This window comes from Tenrec ecaudatus, chromosome X (genome assembly GCF_050624435.1).
Source record: "Tenrec ecaudatus isolate mTenEca1 chromosome X, mTenEca1.hap1, whole genome shotgun sequence".
Classification (NCBI taxonomy): Eukaryota; Metazoa; Chordata; class Mammalia; order Afrosoricida; family Tenrecidae; genus Tenrec; species Tenrec ecaudatus.
This window is the reverse complement of record NC_134548.1, coordinates 134,346,528-134,365,086: the sequence shown is the minus strand read 5'-3', so window position 1 is coordinate 134,365,086 and position 18,559 is coordinate 134,346,528. Positions and strand designations below refer to the sequence as shown.

The 18,559-nt window shown below is 39.0% G+C and overlaps 1 protein-coding gene across 1 annotated transcript; it reads left to right on the top strand.

Annotated features, from left to right (window-relative positions):
* Positions 1–17,717: 17,717 nt before the first annotated feature.
* On the top strand, positions 17,718–18,327 carry LOC142433939 (large ribosomal subunit protein uL11-like). Its single transcript, XM_075538586.1, has one exon. The coding sequence runs from the start codon at positions 17,793–17,795 to the stop codon at positions 18,288–18,290; it is 498 nt and encodes a 165-aa protein (XP_075394701.1). The 5' UTR covers positions 17,718–17,792; the 3' UTR covers positions 18,291–18,327.
* The last annotated feature ends 232 nt before the right edge of the window (positions 18,328–18,559 follow it).

The following is an 18,559-nucleotide window of genomic DNA, read 5'->3' as shown; positions in this document are numbered from 1 at the left end:
AGCACAGGGAACTATTCATAAGTGTTTCATGTATATAGGATTGCACAGAAATGTAAAAGGTAAATAAATAAAAATTTTTACCCCAAACATATGTTAACATAAAAAAGGTTTAGACAAAATTAATATAAGTCAATCCTCAAACAAACAAAAAATTAACTGTAAGAGACCACTATTTTAAAAAGTAAGGGAAAGGTTTTCACAAAATTAAAAAACAAAAACATTCAGTCAGAAGAAAATGGCGACCAGATAGGACTCATCCCTCCGGAGCTCCTGCTGCCAGACCAGAAAATTGGGAGGTAAGGCAAAGGAAACAGGGAGGTAGAGTCCTGGAATTAGAACTAGGGTACCAGAGTTTTTCCTGAACCCCTTTTTGTGTGGGATTTCCACTCACAAAGCAAACCAAGAACGCTTTAAAGAGCTCTAGCTTTGGCTGGCCGCAGGCGCCTGCTGTGTCCTTGCCTGGAGCAGTGATTCCTGCAGGCAGACTTTGAGAGGGGACAGAATCCCAGACACGAGGGGAACCTCTCTCCAGAGCTCTCTGCGTGGTTGGCTGCCTTGAGCCCACGGGGAGGGGAGTGCTGGCGGGTAGCCATAATTTAGAGTAAAAGAAAAAATATAATATTACCTTAGGAAGATCATGGTGTGGAAGAAAATAAGCAGAAATTTGGGAGTCCAGGGAGCAAATATAGTTCCAATTGGCCCAAAAGGAAGCAACCCCCATAATAAGCTGGATCTCCACCTCTGGGGGCCAGCCCATCAGCCTCCAAATCTGAGTACATCACATGCAAAAATAAAAAAGGGGTGAAATATATATTATTGGTTTAAAACTCAAATCCAAGTCTGGTTGCTCAACTCCAATGGAGGCCTTCAACATAAATAAGCATAAGAAGTAACCTAGCTAAGGAATGTCAGAACTCTGCTATAGGGCCTGGCAGCTTGTAGCATAACAAAGACCCATTATAAAAAGAGTCAGCTTTGAAAAGCAAGGAGATACAGCCCAGTGACTGTGAGAGACAAGTACATTTGAGCATAATCTAGCTGGCCAGGGAGATTAAAAAGTAAATAAATAAAATCCTCAGGCTCACTGGCTTGCTTTTTAACTTTTTTGTCTCCTCTTTGCCTCTTTCTTGGTTTCTCACATTCTAGTGCTAACCTCCAGACCACTCCCCTTAACCTAGGGCATTTACACCTGCATCACACCCAGCTAAGTGAGCTCCACCCTGGGTAGGTAGATAGGCTAGAAAAAGCCCTGCTGACTCCCACCAGGGGATACTCTGCTCAACTTCTTACTGGGCCATTCCTGCCTGTGTGCCTGGGGGCATAAGGCAGCTCAGCCTACACTCCTCAATGCTCCAAGCTGCAGCAGGAACCTCTGCCCAACCTCTGAAACACCAAAGCAGGCAACCCTTCTGGGTCACTCCTCTGAAAGGGAAGCCACAGGGGGATAAAGTGGTAGGTTAATTTCATAGTGAAATAAGCTACATGCAGTTCGAAGAAGTACTTCTACAAGTCTCCCAGAGAGAGCCAGTGCTCTTCAACTCCCAGGAAAATGGCACCTGGCTCATCTAAAACAACGCAACGCAAACAGACATCAACCTCAACGACCTCAACGAAAAAACAGGAGAAACAAAAGGCAGTGCCAGAAGATGTCCTGAACATAATGACATGCATAGAGGAAGCAGACATTGAGCTGCCAGAGAAAGACATTTTCAGAATGCTACTTGGAGTCATAGATGATATGAGGGGAACAATACAGAAAAAGGATGGAATGATAGAAGAGGTAAAAGCCATAAATCAAAGAGAAATAAGGACCTTAAGGAGGAGATAACAAAAACCAGTAGCACACTCATGGACCTTGAGAAGCTACTGGAGGAATCAGAGAATCACATCAGTGACTTGGAGGGCAGCCAAGCAGACTTTACAAACGCGAACAAAAATCTAATAAGATCATCAGAGAAGCTGAAGAAAAGTTAAAATCTATGTCCGATGCAATGAAGCAGAACAACATTAGAATTATAGGTTTACCAGAGGAAGATACAACAAAGAAGTCATCTGCCACAATAGTGAGAGAATTCTTGGAGGAAAGCTTCCCCATCTTAGTGAATGAAAACCAGGCAGCCATTCAGGAGGCTGAATGAACCCCAGCAAGATGGGACCCCAAGAAGAAGTCACCAAGGCACATAATAGTTAAATTATCCAACTTTGAGGAAAAGGAGAAAATCATGAGAGCAGCTAGGGAAAAATAAGCAATCACATATAAAGGTTCCCAAATAAGAATATGCTCAGACCTATCAGCAGAAACTATGAAGAAGAGGGGAGAGTGGAATAACATATTCAAAAAAATTAAGAAAAACCATGTAAACCAAGAATACTCTACCCAGCCAAACTCTCGATCAAGATAGACGGAGTAAGAGTAGTCTTCCCAGAAAAGGAAAAACTCAAAGAGTACGTTAGAAGAAACCCAGCCCTACAAAACATCCTTCCCGACCCAGTATGGGCAGAAGAACAACACTCACCCAGCATAAATAAGAGACCACCACATAAAACAACCTCACCCAGAGGGCAAAAAAGAGAAAACAGCCTTCAAGGTAGCATTGACTTAAATATAGAAATACTTGAAAGGCTGCTGAAGCAAACTTAAAAAAAAAAAGGCAAATGGGGCATAGGGAAAAAGCTACGGTATACAAATATCCCTGGGGTGAGGACCAGATAATATGGCAGTCACCAGACCAAATACAAGGATACACACGGTAGACAACTAAAAGAGGAGGTGGGGAAAGGAAAAAAATATAATAATAATAAAGAAAAGGGTAGAGGGGGCACAGGGTACTAACCTACCCAAGGGGAGGGTATTGTTTGTGGCTCCACAGAGAAAGAGGGACCAGACTTCATCCCAATGCTCCAAGATGTGAATGCAACATGCCGGCGTGGAGTAGGGAACCAGTGGAGAGGTCTGGGGGGCCGGCCCCAACCCCAACTACTAAGGGGACATCTGCCCCTCCCCTCAGAAGAATTTATATCAAAGGATGGCACTGAATCTACAGCTCTGGAAGAGGGACATATCTGATCGGAGAACACGGGAGCAGAGGACGGGGGAGAAGGAGAGAGTAGAGCACATCATGGCCCACCAGGCCAGGAGGTTGATATTCCCAATTAGAACAGCCAGTTGACAGAGAAGACCGCATGGCCAGCCCCACTATGAGACACGATGCCCTTCACCGACAGACCCATAGCCCTACAGGCGACAACACCAATGACACAGTGAGAGAATTACACCCAATCAGATCTGCCACACAGAGGCAAAACATTCAGGGGATGCAACAGAACAGCAAGGGAATGGAGCAGCGAGGTCCCCAGGGAAAGCTGAAGGTGGACTTTGGGGCCAGGGCATGGTGCCCCAACAGACTAGACTGGAAAACACTCCTAAAGACCAACAAACAATCCTTGAACTAACTACAGGCTTTACTTTCTTGTGTTATGTTTTGTTTTTGTCGTTGGTTTTTTGTTGTTTTGTTGTATATTGTTGCTTGGTTGTGCTCTGTCTTGTTTTTGTGCATGTTACTATCTCCACAGGTCTGTCTAAATAAGATAGGCTGGATGAACAATTGGAGGATAAAACAACGGGAATGATAGCTCCATAGGGACATGGGAGATGGGGAGGTGAGGGGGGGGGAGGTAGTGGTGTTAAACTCAGGGACAAGGGAACAACAAGCGATCCAAATTGGTGGTGAGAAGGGTGTGGAAGGCCTGGTTGGGCATGATCAAGGGCAATATAACTAAGAGGAATTGCTGAAACCCTGGTGGGGAATGAGCATGATAGTGGGACAGGGGGGAAGTCAAAGAAAATAGAGAAAAGACAAGGGAGGCAGTGGGCATTTATAGAGGTCTAGATAAAGACATATGCATATGCAAATATATTTATACATGAGGATGGGGAAATAGATCTATGTGCATATATTTATAAGGTTAGTATTGAGGCAGGAGAGGGACATTGGACCTCCACTCAAGTACTCCCTCAGTGAAAGAATACTTTCTTCTATTAAATTGGCATGCTATGATGCTCACCTTCCCAACACAACCCCTGAAGACAAATTGGGTGATGGTGCCCACCTATCAAAAGAGATAGCGTCTGGGGTCTTAAAGCCTTGAAGGTAAACAAGCGGCCATCTGGCACAGAAGCAATAAAGCCTACAAGGAAAAAGCACACCAGCCTGTGTGGCCAAGAGGTGCTGAAGGATTCTGTTATCAGGCATCAAAGAACAAAAAATTGTATCTTTTTGTGCTCACCTCCCTGATATGATCGCTGAAGACAAATGGTTGCATAAGCAAATGTGGTGATGAAAGCTGATGGTGGCTGGCTATCAAAAGATATAGCGTCTGGGGTCTTAAAGGCTTGAAGGTAAACAAGCGGCCATCTAGCTCAGAAGCAACAAAGCCCACATGGAAGAAGTGCAGCAGCCTGTGCCATCACAAGTTGTCGAGGGATCAGGTATCAGGCATCATCAGAACAAAAATCTTACAACAGTGAATGAGTTGGGGAGTGAGGAGTGGAGACCCAAAACACATTTGTAGGCCACTGGACATCCCCTTACAGAAGGGCCTTGGGAGGAGACGATATAGTCAGGGTGCAACAATCAAAAATAAAACTTTCCTCTAGTTCCTAAATGTTCCCACTGTCATTATCCGAATCCTACCTTGTAAGCATGACTAGACCAGAGGAGGTGCACTGGTACAGATGAGAACTGAAAACACAGGGCAGCCAGGGCGGATGATCCCCTCAGGACCAGTGGAATGAGTGGCGATACTGGGAGGGTTAGGGAGGGTGGTTGGAAAGGGGGAACCTATTTCAAAGACCTTCATTTGACCTCCTCCCTGGGGGACATACAACAGAAAAGTGGGGGAAGGGAGACGTGGGACAGAGCCAGATATGACAAAATAAAAATGTATAAATTATCAGGGGTTCATGAGGGAGTGGGGGTGGGGAGGGAGGGGAAAAATGAGGACCTGATTCCAGGGGCTTGGGTGAAGAGCAAAAGTTTTGAGAATGATGAGGGCAAGGAATGTACAAATGTGCATTACACAATTGATGTATGTATGGATCGAGATGGGTGGTGTATGATTCCCTAATAAAATGATTTTAAAAAAAAGTGGGGGAAAGTGGGAAGATGCCATTATATTTTAATTAATTTTTTCTGTACTTAAAAAACATCCCCTTATATTATACTTAAACTTAAATAATGCATTGTTAAATGGTATTTTTAAATATTATATGCCATCTATGTAATAAAAAAGAAAGAAAATGTTTTGAAACCGACTGTGGTAGCAATTGTACAATATTGTTTTATGTGATTGATGGAATGTTATGATATATGTAAGAGTTCCCAAAATATATATATATTTAAAAATCATTGGTGGTTGTCAGGGGTGGGAGGGAAAAGGAGGGTACTCCCTAAGTAAAGGTAGACACATTTCAAGTTCAGTGAAGGGCAAAGCAATGTATAGTAAGAGGGAAGTCAACAAAACTGATGAAGGCAAAGGAAGACATTTGAATGTGTACTAGACAAAGAAAGCAGAGACAAACACTATTATAATCAAAATTCTGTAATAACAATTATCTATGAGTGAATGCATAGTTTTATATGCAAGCTGAAAATCCTTTAAACACAAATGCATATATCTTTCAAATATAACAAAAATCTAAGAGTGAATTCATAGATAGATAGGTAAGCTGAAAAGACTATAACCATAAACATGTATGTCAAGTATACTGTATATACTCATGTATAATCCAAGTTTTCAGCACACACAAAGTGCTGAAAAACTGGGGTTCAGCTTATATACAGGTCAGTGGTACCCCAGCGAGGTGTAACATCTCACGGGTGATTGTCGTTTCTCCGCTATTCATTCAAAGCTGACACTGCAGGGCTTTGAATGTTTGTTTACTCACATCTAACTAATCAGAGCCATCCTATGATGTAGATGGCTCCAATTCTCCGGCAGCTGAACTGGTAAGGCTGTGTCTGTGGCTGTGCTCTGTCTCTCCCCTCTGATCTCTGTGTTAATTCACATCCTACATTTCCCACCCTAGGCTTATACTCAAGTCAATCAGGTTTCTGGTTTCCCAGGTAATAATTAGGTACCTCAGCTTATACTTGGGGCAGCTTATATTCGAGTATATACGGTATATCCATATTATATATGTAAAAGTATCCTCTGTATAGTATACATATATGTGTGTATATGTAGAGATATGCACACATATATACACACTTGACAGATAATACTTTTATATATGTATTAACCTATGCTTCAAATAAATAAAAGGATAAAATAGAACATACTTGGAGCAAAGGAATAAAAACAACTTAGCCATAATCAAGCACCTTAAAGAAATGAGTTGTTGGGGCTGGCGGCTCATTACTATAACCTTGAAGGACACCAAAGTCAATTTGCATAACAGAGTCCACAAAGATAATATTCTGCATCCTCCATCAGTGACTAGCAACCGGGCACTAATGGTCCACGCAAATATCATTCACGACTCTGAGATCAGAAGAAGTAGATGATACCTGACAATAACTACAGCCTGTTTTGAAAGCAAACTGATTAAAAGGACCTGGATGGAACAGGAGAAAAATGTGTAACAAACAATAAAATAATATAAAATTACAATTAGTAGTCTGCAAGAGACTGGTAGAAATCCTGGGGAGACTGTGATCTTTAGTTATCCTTCTGGCCTGTAAATGAACTCAATAAGCTATTTTATAAGGAGAGCAGGGAGTTATGCACTCCTTAAAGTAATAAACTTTTGAGATCAAAAGGTAGCATTTTCCCCAAGGATAAAATTAAGACAAAAAGCTTTAGGGAAAGAAGGAGGAAGTGGAATAAATGATATTGCAATGGGAGAATTGCAACCAATGACATGGAATAAAATGCTTATGAATTGTTAATTGGAAAACTGATTTATTCCATAACACTTCAATCAATTTGAATAAAGACAAACAAAAAATGGTTACATGACAAATTATGCACTAAATGAAACAGAGCTTAGAATATATTGATAAAGAAAAATCCATGAATAAATAAAAGTCAAGAATTTCTATACACATAATGAACAAATTTTATATAGAAAAGAAAGCAATTATTGACTGAATCACAAGTATGATTTGGAAAATATGCCATAATAGTAGGTATTAGAAAACAGCAACAACGAAATAAAATAATTAAGGCTAGACAAGTTTTGAACAATTAAATTGACAAGTACAGTGAAAATAAAACATTTTATAACATAAGGCTATTTGAAATAATATAGGAATATGTCCAAAAACTAAAATATGTGTCTTGACAAATTAAAACTAATTATAGTGTACCAATCATGTATACAAAATAACATTAAGATCATTAAAAATGTTTAAATTGTGAATATGGCATAATTTATAAATTAAGAGAAAGAATATACTCATAATACCTTTGGCAATTAAAAGCCAAAGAAGAAAGACTTTATTTAGAAGCAAATATCAAGAACATCACTGGTGAAATACAGTCAATATTAACGTCAAAAAGCAGTGTATTTCAATATAGGAGATTAAAAGTGAATTTACTATGTATTCAACATATAAAACACTTGTAAAGAAAATGACAAAAAGGACACAAATCAAGTCAAAAAAAGGAAAGTAAGAGCTGAAAATAAGAAGACTAAAAACAAGTGAAATAACACACAAAAATACTTATTTCAAAGAATTAATTAAATGTACAAACTTTGACAATTTTAACCCAAACTTGAGAAAAGGCAAAAATAACATTAAAAAAGCAATACATTGGACAAGTGCTATATACAAACTTGAAAGAAAATGTATATAAAATATATATACAATTTCTATCCTAAAAATTATAAAACTTTGGTTAAAGGAATCAAATAACACTTTTACAATCTATACTTTGCCACATTCATATATTAGAAGATTCAGCATAGTTAAATTTTCAATTCTTTCTAACTTGACATATATATTGAATGCAATGCCAATAAAGTTTGAAACACTTTTTATAGATATTAACAAGTTTATTCTAATATCTCTATTGAAAGGCAATGGACCTATCATGGCTAAAATGATTTTATATGAAACAATGAAGTGGGAGGAATAACAATTACCAACGTTAGAGTTTAATACATAGATACAATTATCAAGCGAATATGGTATTTGTGGAAGTAGAAGGATAGACACATAGATTAGTAGAATCTAGAAATAAGCTCACCTAAGTTGTTTACTATGTTTAAGGTGAATTCAAGGAATGAGAGATAGATTTTCAAAAAATGGTGCTTGGGTTAAAGTTTATTGTGCCAACATGGCCAATGAACACATGTGGGGTTAATTAAAGTGCAGAAAGACAAATGGCTCGGCAAGCCACACCTGTCTTGGCTCTTGCTCTTTGATGATCAGGCCAGTGTGTGGCTGCCTTGCTTGCTCTGTGCTTCAATTTGCCAGCTACAATACTGTGGGACAACTAACCTGTGGACTGTATCACAGTAATTTGAGGCTCCTTCAGGACCTGCTTAGCCACGCCGGTGGAATATACTTCTCTTGATCTGCGGACTGTCAGACCCTGTCATCTGGTTGACTGTTGGTCACCTACCTTGCTGTTTGCTGCCTGTGGTGGGATAGCCTGAATTGCTAGATAGCCTGATTTGCTCTACAGAGGACTACCCGGCAGCCCTCAAGACTTGAAGGACTGCCAGTGTACTAGCTGTCTCACAGAAGTGAGTCACACTGAGCCATTTGTACTGCTTTATAAGCTAATTAACTATTTCTTATGTTATCTTTCTATCTAAATATACATAAAATTATAAGTGTCCTGGTTTTGTTTCTCTAGAGAACCCTGTCTAACATAGTGCTGAAAAAATAAGATATCCAATTAGTTAAGGGGAAACGTACACTAACAAATATTTCACTGGAGAGGACATACTATTGGCAAAAAAAAAACCACACAAATAAAATATGCTCAACATTATTTGTATAAAAAATATGCGAATTACAGTACAATAAGATATCACTACACACCTATTAAAATGGTTAAAATTTAAAAAGTAACATCATCAAGTGCGAGAAAAATACATGGAAACTGAATTACTCATGCATTTTTGGTAGAAATGTACAATGGTACAGCCTGTGTGGAAAAGAGATGATCAGTTCCCATAAAACTAAATGCAAAATTACCATATGGCCCTAATTACACTCTTGGATATTTCTTACAGAGAAATAAAAATCTCTATTCAATCAAAAATCTATACAAAATATGTACATGAATAATCTTACCAACTTTATTTATGATAGCCAAAATACTGGAAACAGCCCAGATATTCTTCACCAGGTGAATTATAGCACTACTGGGCACAACACTGGAGACACTGGGGGAATTGTGCCCCACCCCTACACACACAGAGGGGCAAAACACGAAGTGGGTGCAACAGAGCACCAAAGGAAGAAAAGCAAGGAAGTCCCCAAGGAATCCCCAAAACAGACTTCAGGGGCAGGGCTTGGCACCTCATCAGAAATTGAAAACATTAATAAAGCTCAACAAAGAGACCTGGAATTATTTATAGCCCCCCCCCCAAGTCTATCTAAATAAGATAAGCAGGATAAACAATCCTGTGGAGAAAACAATATAGGACTGACGTTTCTGGGGAGACATGGGAGAGGTGGAAATGTGGAGCCAACAAACCCAGGGACAAGGGAATAACAAGTGATATAAAATCAAGGGTAAAAAAAATCAATGGCAAGGAGGGCATAGAAAGCATGGTGGTGTTTGATCAAGGGCAATGTAGCTGAGAGGAATTACTGAAAGCTGATTGACGGTTGAACATAATAGTGGGTCAAGAGGAAAGTAAATGAAAGACTTAGGAGGCAAAGGACATTTAAGTAGCAGACAGACATTGGGCCTCTACTCAAGTACTTCTTGGACGCAAGAATGCTTTGTTCTAATAACCTGGCATTCTGTGATGCTCACCTTCCAAATATGATCACTGAAGACAAAACTGGTGCATAAGTAAATGTGGTGAAGAAAACTGATGGTCCCCGACTATTAAAAGATATATTATCTGGGGTCTTAAAGGCTTGAAGATAAACAAACAGTCATCTAGCTGGGAAGCAACAAACCCCTATGGAGGAAGCACACCAGCCTGTGTGATCATGAGGTGGTGGCAGGATCAGGTATCAGGCATCAGAAGATCCAAAATAATCATATCAATGCACATGGGGGCAGGCACGGAGTGGAGACCCAGAAGCCATCTGTAGATAATTGGAAATTCCCTCACAGAAGGGTCACATGGAATAGATGAGCCAGTCAGAGTGCCATATAGCACTGATGAAACAGAAAACATTCCTCTAGTTCAGTAGTTCTCAACTTGTGGGTCACGACCCCTTTGAGGGTAAAAAGATCCTTTCACAGGGGTCACCCAATGCATAGCAGTAGCAAAATAACTGTTATGAAGTAGCAACAGAAATAATTTTATGATTCAGCGGGCAGCACAACATGAGGAACTGTATTAAAGGGTTGTGGCATTAGCAAGGTTGAAAACCACTGCTCTAGTTCTTTAATGCTTCCTTCCCCCCACTCTCAGGACCCCAGTTCTACATTACAAATCCGGCTAGACCACAGCATGTATACTGGTGCAGATAAGAGCTCTAGTCATGGAATCCAGAACATATAAACCACTAGGGAACAGTAATGGGAGTAGTGAAGCCATGAGAGTAGGTGGAAGGTAGGGAGATAAAGGGGAAATTAATCGCAATGAAGGACGTATAACCCTCCCTACCAAGAGTGACGAACACAAGAAACATGGACAGTGTAAGATATGAAAATAGTAAAATTTATAATTTATCAAAGGTTCATGAGGGTGGGGGTTTGGGTGAGGTAGGGAAAAAATGAGGAGCTGATACCAAGGACTCAAGTAGAAAGGAAGTGTTTTGAAAAATATGATGGCAGCATATGTGCAAATGTGCTTGACATTATGTATGTATGTATTTTGATGAGCTGTAAGAGTCGCGAATAAAATAATTAAAAACACAATAAAACAAAGAATGAAAGAAAAATGATGGTACATTCATAGCATAGAGTAGTTATCATGGAATATTAAAAAGGTAAATGCTTTTGATAGACTTTAAACATTGATAAATCTCCAAGGAATTGTGTTGACTGAGAAAGGCAATACTAAAGGGACACAAAAGATATCTTTACATTTATATAACACATTAAATGACAAAAATATAGAGAAAATTAGTGATTGCCAGGGGCTGGAGTTGCAGAGCAGGAAGATGGTGGATGTTATTTTTTAAAAGTGTAGCATACAGGAATCTTGTAATTATGGAAATGTCAAGTACGTTGGCCATGATGATAAAAACATGAACCTACATATGAGAAAATTCTATAGAACTAAAAATGCACAAATGGAAAAACATCTGAATGAGTTCAGTGAATTGAATTAATATTATATCTGTTTGACATTAAACTTAAGTTTTATTAAATGTTATCTCTGTGGTAAATTGGATACAGGGTACATTGTGATGGCTCTATTATATTTTATAATTGTATGTGAAATGACAATTATTTCAATACAAATTTCAATGGAAATATTGGCTAAATTAAATAGTCAATTTAAAAACCATATTCTTTATGTACTAGACTTTAATAATTTAAAAAGCATTGAGGAAACTATTAGAATAGGGGGAAAAAGTCAAGCATCAAGGGAAAAATATAAGTTAGTAAAACTATTAAAGAGACTTTATTAAAGAATGAGAGGAATTCATAGATGAGAAGAATTGATATTTAGAAACATCGATTTCTCTCAAGTGCATCCATACATTAATTTAGTTCTGAAGCAAACTTCAAGTAATATTTCCAACTGAGGTGTAGTCAATTAACATGGCCCTTTTAGCCATAATTCCTTAGGTAAGATATTATCAATTCTGGGCTCTAAACCTGTTGCTATAATTCCATTTTGGAGGGAATTCTCTGATATGCTATTATAAAGGATTAATGTGGAATTAGGTCTCCACCCAAATATTGAACTTACTGTGGACTGCTGATCTATCTTGGAAGGGGTATGGGCAGACTACTCCTTAGAGCAATGGTTCTCAACCTGTGGTTTGCAAGCCCTATTGGGGTCGAACAACCCTTTCACAGGGCTTGCCCAATTCACAACAGTAGCAAAAGTACAGTTGTGAGTAGCAATGAAAATAATGTTATGGTTGGAGGGTCACCACAACATGAGGAACTGTATTAAAGAGTCACGCAATTAGGATGGTTGAGAACCACTGTCTTAGAGGTAAAGATGCTAAGACTTGGTCTTACGTACTTTGTATATATTGTCAAGAGGGACCAGTTCCTAAACCAGGGCATCATGTTTAGTAAAGTGGAAGAGCAGTGAAAGCAGACGAAGGATCTCAACGAGATAGATTGACTCGGTAGCTGCTACAATGGGCTCTGGCACAGAAGCAACTGTGAGGATAGTGTAAGACCATACGCTATGTATTTCTGTTGTGCATGGGTCGGAACCAATTTGATGTCATCTAACACCACCAACAGGTTTCTACCTTAGCAGAGGGTAAGACTCTGTTTCCTAAGGGGGATGTTCCACTGAAAGAGAAAGACCATAATTCAACACCACTCCTCTATGCGTAAAAGCCAGTTTGGACACAAAAAGAAATCCCAGTACCATCAATAGGGACCCCATTCCATGTCCCTGTCGAAAGTGGTGGAGGCCAAGACCAGAGGCACCAGAGGCTGCCTCTCTGAGACCACGGATAGAATAAAGGAGCCAGGCCATGATGAGAGGCCGAGGTAAAGAGACCCTAAAACAAAACAGAAGAGCAGTACTGAAACTACGAGATTGTGAGACAGAGCAGCAAGCTGGCTTCCGGCGCACTGAGGCAGAGCCAATGAACCATGTGGCTGACAGGCTAAGGACCAATGAGAGACCTGGCTGCTGGCTGAGGAGAAACACTCATGCAGACCACTGGTTACATCCTTACTGCTTACTGTTCCTGATTTGTGATAGCCAGTTAACATTCTAAGAAACCCTGCTGATTGTATTATTTATGAGTTCTGTGTGGACATTGTGACAAATTATCAAACCGAACATAGATAGAGTACTGTGGGAGGAATTGTTGGTGTTAATATGTAAAGAGAGATGGAGACTAGAGGCATGTCTGACCCAACAGGAAGCCAGAAGAAATCATAAATGGTCTCCCTATACTATTTTTCCACTAACTAATTATTTTAAGTGAAATAAAACTTCATAAAATCTTATCTCATGATTTATCAGAAAATAGCAATGATAAAGTTTAGTTTATTAAAAAGTAAATTTAAAATTTAAACTTAATAATAGGTTAGAATTGACTAGATGGCACCAACCGAAAACAAAAAGATAATTTTGAAAAATTAAATCAGTAATGACTTATCATACATGTTATATTTTAAAGCCATATCAATTTTAAACGGATAATATATGTGTATGAATGCACAAAATTTATTAAGAAATAACACCCTCACTAAATGCAATTTCATTAATTCTGACTCAGAGGGACCCTATAGGACAGAATATAATTACCCCTTAGGATTTCCAAGGCTATCAATGTTTAGGCCACATCTTTCTCCTCAAACAACTAATGGATTAAAACGTACCTTTAGGTGAGCTGCAGCATGCTTAACCACTGTGAAACCAGGTTTCCTTTTTCTGATGAGAAAACACATGCAAATATATGGAAATTGGTATATTATATCAGAAACACATTAAAAAATCATTTAAGGAATTGTATTTAGAAAATTGACTATCCACCTAGGGGCGGTAGTGGAGGATGAAGTTGAATTCGTAAAACACCTTTATAATAAATAAATTCCATGTGGATTAAAGACTATATTATCAATATACATTATAGGTACACATGTATGTACATATGTGTGTAATATGTTATGTGCATTATATGTTCATATATCAAATATATAAGAACTGATGATTTTAAGATAATCCAGATTCATAAAAATGAAATCAGACAGCCTGAGCTTGAATTCTGTTCCAATGTTGGCCTTGGCAAGTTATTTTACCACTCTGTGAATCTACAGCATTTTATATGACGATTTAAGGAGATGAATAAGATCAAAAGACAAGTTGAATTATGTAAATTTTCTTCACAAGACCTCTTGAAAGTATTGAGTACTAAGGTGTGTCTGACCCAAACCATGGTATTTTCAATAGCCTCATATGCATGTGAAGGTTGGACATTGAATAAGGAAGACTGAAGAAGAATTAATGCAGTTGAATTGTGATGCTGGAGAAAAATATTGAAAGTACCATGGACTGCTCCAAGACCAAACCGAACTGCCTTGGAAGAAGTTTGGTTAGAGTGTTCATTGGTGGTTAAGACTTCATCTTACATATTTTGGACATGTTGCCAGGTGATACCAGTCCCTGAAGAAAGACATCTCACAAAGAACAATTGTGAGGATGGTGCAGAACCAGGCAGTGTTTCATTCTGTAGTGCCTAAGATCACTATGGGTTGGAGCTGACTTTCATGGGAAATGTCTTATAAGTAGAAAACACTCAAAAAGTGGTTTTAATATTGTTTGCCAACACCACAATTGAAAGGCATCAATTCTTCTCTGGTCTTCCAAAGTCATCGTCAAGCCTTCACATGTATGTAAATATTGTTAGGTGCCATCAAGTTGGCTTCAAGGCACAACAGAACAAAATATTGCACAGTCCTATGCTATCCTCACAATTGTTCCTATGTCGGAGAGGGCCTTCCTCTATTTTGCTGTCCTTCCAGTTTAGCAAGCACGGTGTTCTTCTCCAAGGACTGGTTTCTCAACTTTCACACGAGTTTGGGCAATGGAAAATGCCTTGGCTTGTCAAGAGATCAATAGTCTCTTTGAATTAGGTGACTCTGCTGCACAAACCTCTTTAAAGTATTGAAAAGCAAGGATGCTACTTTGAAGACCAAGGTGTGTCTGACCCATGCCATGGTATTTTCCATAGTTGAACATGTACATAAAATGATTGAAAAGACCATGGCTTAAGGTGCATCTTAGTGACATCTTTGTTCTTCAATGCTTTAAAGAGGTCTTATGCAGCAAATTTGCCCAATACACTACGTCCTTTGATTTATCAAATGCTATTGCTACTTCCTTGAAATATTGTGGTGGTTGCTGTTGATGTTAGATGCCCCTAAGCTGATTCTAACTCATAATGACCCAATGCAGAGCAGTAGAAAATGCTACCCAGTCCTGCAGCATCCTTATAGTGGCTATGTGTGTGCCATTGTTGCCGCTACGCTGTCAGTCCATTTCACTGAGGTCTTCTCCTTTTTTGCAGACCTTTCACTTTACCAAGCACAGTGTCAGAAGATAACTTCCCTCAAGCACAAAATCACATTTCCCGTGTTTACAGGAGGACAAAATCACATTGTCCTTGTTTACAGGAGCATTATCGCTCTACTTTTTTTTAAAGACAGATGTTTGTTCTCCTGTCAGTCCATGGTACTTTTAATAGTCATTCCTAACTCCATAATTCCACAATTGACTCTTTGAAGGTCTTCCTTATTCATTGTCCAGCTTTCACATGAGGGGATTGAAATGGCTTGGTGCAGGATCCCACAGGGCTGAAAGTGACATCCTTTATCTTCAACATTTTCAAGAGTTCTTGTGCAGCAGACTTGCCCAATGCAATGCATCCTTTGATTTATTGACTGCTGCCTCCAAGATTGTTGACTGTGAATCCAGTAAGGTACAATGATTTTAGGAGGTTACATGCAATATAAAAGTAATCAAAGATAGCCTATAAGTGTCAAGTAATAATTTCTCAAAAAAACAAAAGGATAGGAAACAGTGAAATGGTAAATTATGAAGAGAATAGCAGTAAACCATCAGCACATGAGTAATGCTAAATAATGAAGAAACATTGTGCACTTAGTTAAAAGAAGGAAGTTTTGTGTAAGGAATAAAAGAAATCTCGGGGGAAAGTGCAAAGAAATGAAGTTATTGAGAAAGGAAACATCTGAAACATAGAGATATTTGTAAATAATTTTGAGGATAGGTTGAGGTCTTACTCTAAAGGTGATGGTAATCAACTGTTTTTCTACAGAAAGGGAGCATAATCATATTTTTCTGTTTTAAACATAACTCAAACTGCAGTGTGAGAATGGCTTGTTGAGAAGTGAAAGTGGAAATAGGGTTACACTTCAGATGCTTTTGGACAAAGGACCTTATCTTGTAACTGGAATACATCCTGCTACCATTACTTGCTGTTATTTGCAGCTGTAATTTTTATGGTGATTAAAAGACCTACAAAAACATTAGCTCTATCTCATAGCATGTTGATTTTTCTCTTTTTTGTCTTAGTAAGCTTCTGTATCCTTTCTCTCTCGGTACCCTCTATAACCCCTAACTATATAATCTTTTCTTTGATCAGAACACACTCACGCTGAAACACAGCTGCACAAATGTAATCACAATAAATGCTATATTATTTGACTACAATGCAATTAAACTCTAGAAGTTTGTGATACTATTTTTAATTTTAAAAATGATTAGAACATGCTACATGATAATCTATTATTATGTTATTTTCTGTGTTGGATGTAGTTGTTTAAAAAAGTGAAAATGTAATTCTGGTACTCTGGATTTTTTTTAGCTCATTGCTCAGCTTCTTTGCCTCAAAAGCTTTCTACAGTAGAAGATACAAAAAAATAGAAAATATTTTTAAAAATTTTCTAGAGGGAGTGGTATGTAATAAAGTGCCTTATTAAAAAGGACTTCAGAGATTGTCTTATTCTCAGAAGGATTGGAAAGTTTGTTATTACATATAACAGGGATCCATGAAAATAGTAGGACTTATAACACAATGACTTTTAGCCTAGGAAACAATATTTAAAAATCTATTATGAAATTAAGAAATTTATTTCTGGCATAATTATGTGAGGAGTGCTGCTATCATACTCCCCAGTGAAATTGGTGGAAATTATTTTTAAAATGAACCATTCTAATCCTCTGGTAATGGTCCCAAGGGAAAATAGCAAGAATGAGTATTTATTCAAGAAAATATGTGAAAAGTAAGTAAGAAAGAAGTGAATCTGGCATTTCAACCCAAACCAATTTTTTTCCCTTACACTTCCTAGCTCAGTGGAACAAAGATCCCACTACAAAGTGCCAAAGTCAAGAGCCAGGGTTCCCTCTCAGCTCTCAGGTGGAAAGTCATCTTTGTAATTATAACGGGACTTGCTCATTTCTTGTCCTACCGTACCCGTCAACTGCTGAGGCTAAGCCCTTAGGCTAGCTTTCAGTGACTTCTAGTTTAGACATTTCAGACCCTTCTGTGGGAAAGGACTTAAACTTCACTCCCTTTTTGAAGCAAGGAGAAGAAAATTCCAGGTTAGTGCTGTTAAAAACTGAGAGTACCCTTGTAATGCCCAACCCCTACTTATAGAAAAGATACCCTTCATTGTGTCTGGCATGTTGAAAATACCAGGAGCCTAAAAGCACTTTAAGGAGCACCGATGATGCACCTGGCTACTAACCAAAAATATCTGCATTTTATACCTATTGACTGTTCTGTGGGAGAAAGATGAGGCACTATAGTTCCATGAAGACTTAAATCCTTGGAAAGTCTATGGGGCAGTTGGAAAAAAATACTGAAAACACCAAACATAAAGAGATATGAGTGCTCTCGGCGCAGAGGAGGGTTCGGTGCAACTTGCTTCGGTCGTCCCGTATCTGGGTTCATCTGACACCAGCCGCCTCCGCCATGCCGCCCAAGTTCGACCCCAACGAGATCAAAGTCGTGTACTTAAGGTGCACCGGTGGGGAAGTCGGTGCCACATCCGCGCTGGCCCCCAAGATCGGCCCCCTGGGCTTGTCTCCAAAGAAGGTTGGTGATGACATTGCCAAGGCAACCGGTGAGTGGAAGGGCTTAAGGATTACTGTGAAATTGACCATTCAGAACAGACAAGCCCAGATTGAAGTCATGCCTTCTGCTTCCGCCCTCATCATCAAAGCCCTCAAGGAACCGCCCAGGGATAGAAAGAAGCAGAAAAACATTAAGCATAGTGGGAATGTCACTTTTGATGAGATCGTCGGCATTGCGCGCCAGATGCAGCACCGGTCTTTGGCCAGAGAACTGTCTGGAACTATTAAAGAGATCCTGGGGACTGCCCAGTCTGTGGGCTGCAATGTTGACGGGCGCCACCCGCATGACATCATAGAAGACATCAACAGTGGTGCGGTGGAATGCCCAGCAAGTTAAGAACTACAAAAGAAAACAATAAAGACTCCTTTAATAACCAAAAAAAGAGAGATATGAGTATTGGCGCCCATTCAGTCATTCAGAGCAACATGGCCATGTTGCAACAGCAGTGATCCAGGAATAGAACACAAAAAGGCAAGCAACTATATAACATTTACAACAGTAGACAGATACACTACTGACAGCTGCAGAATGAAACAAGATGAGCAAATCATAAACCAGACTCAAGTAGAGAAAGGACTGAAAAGCAGGCTAGAGGACCAAAGATT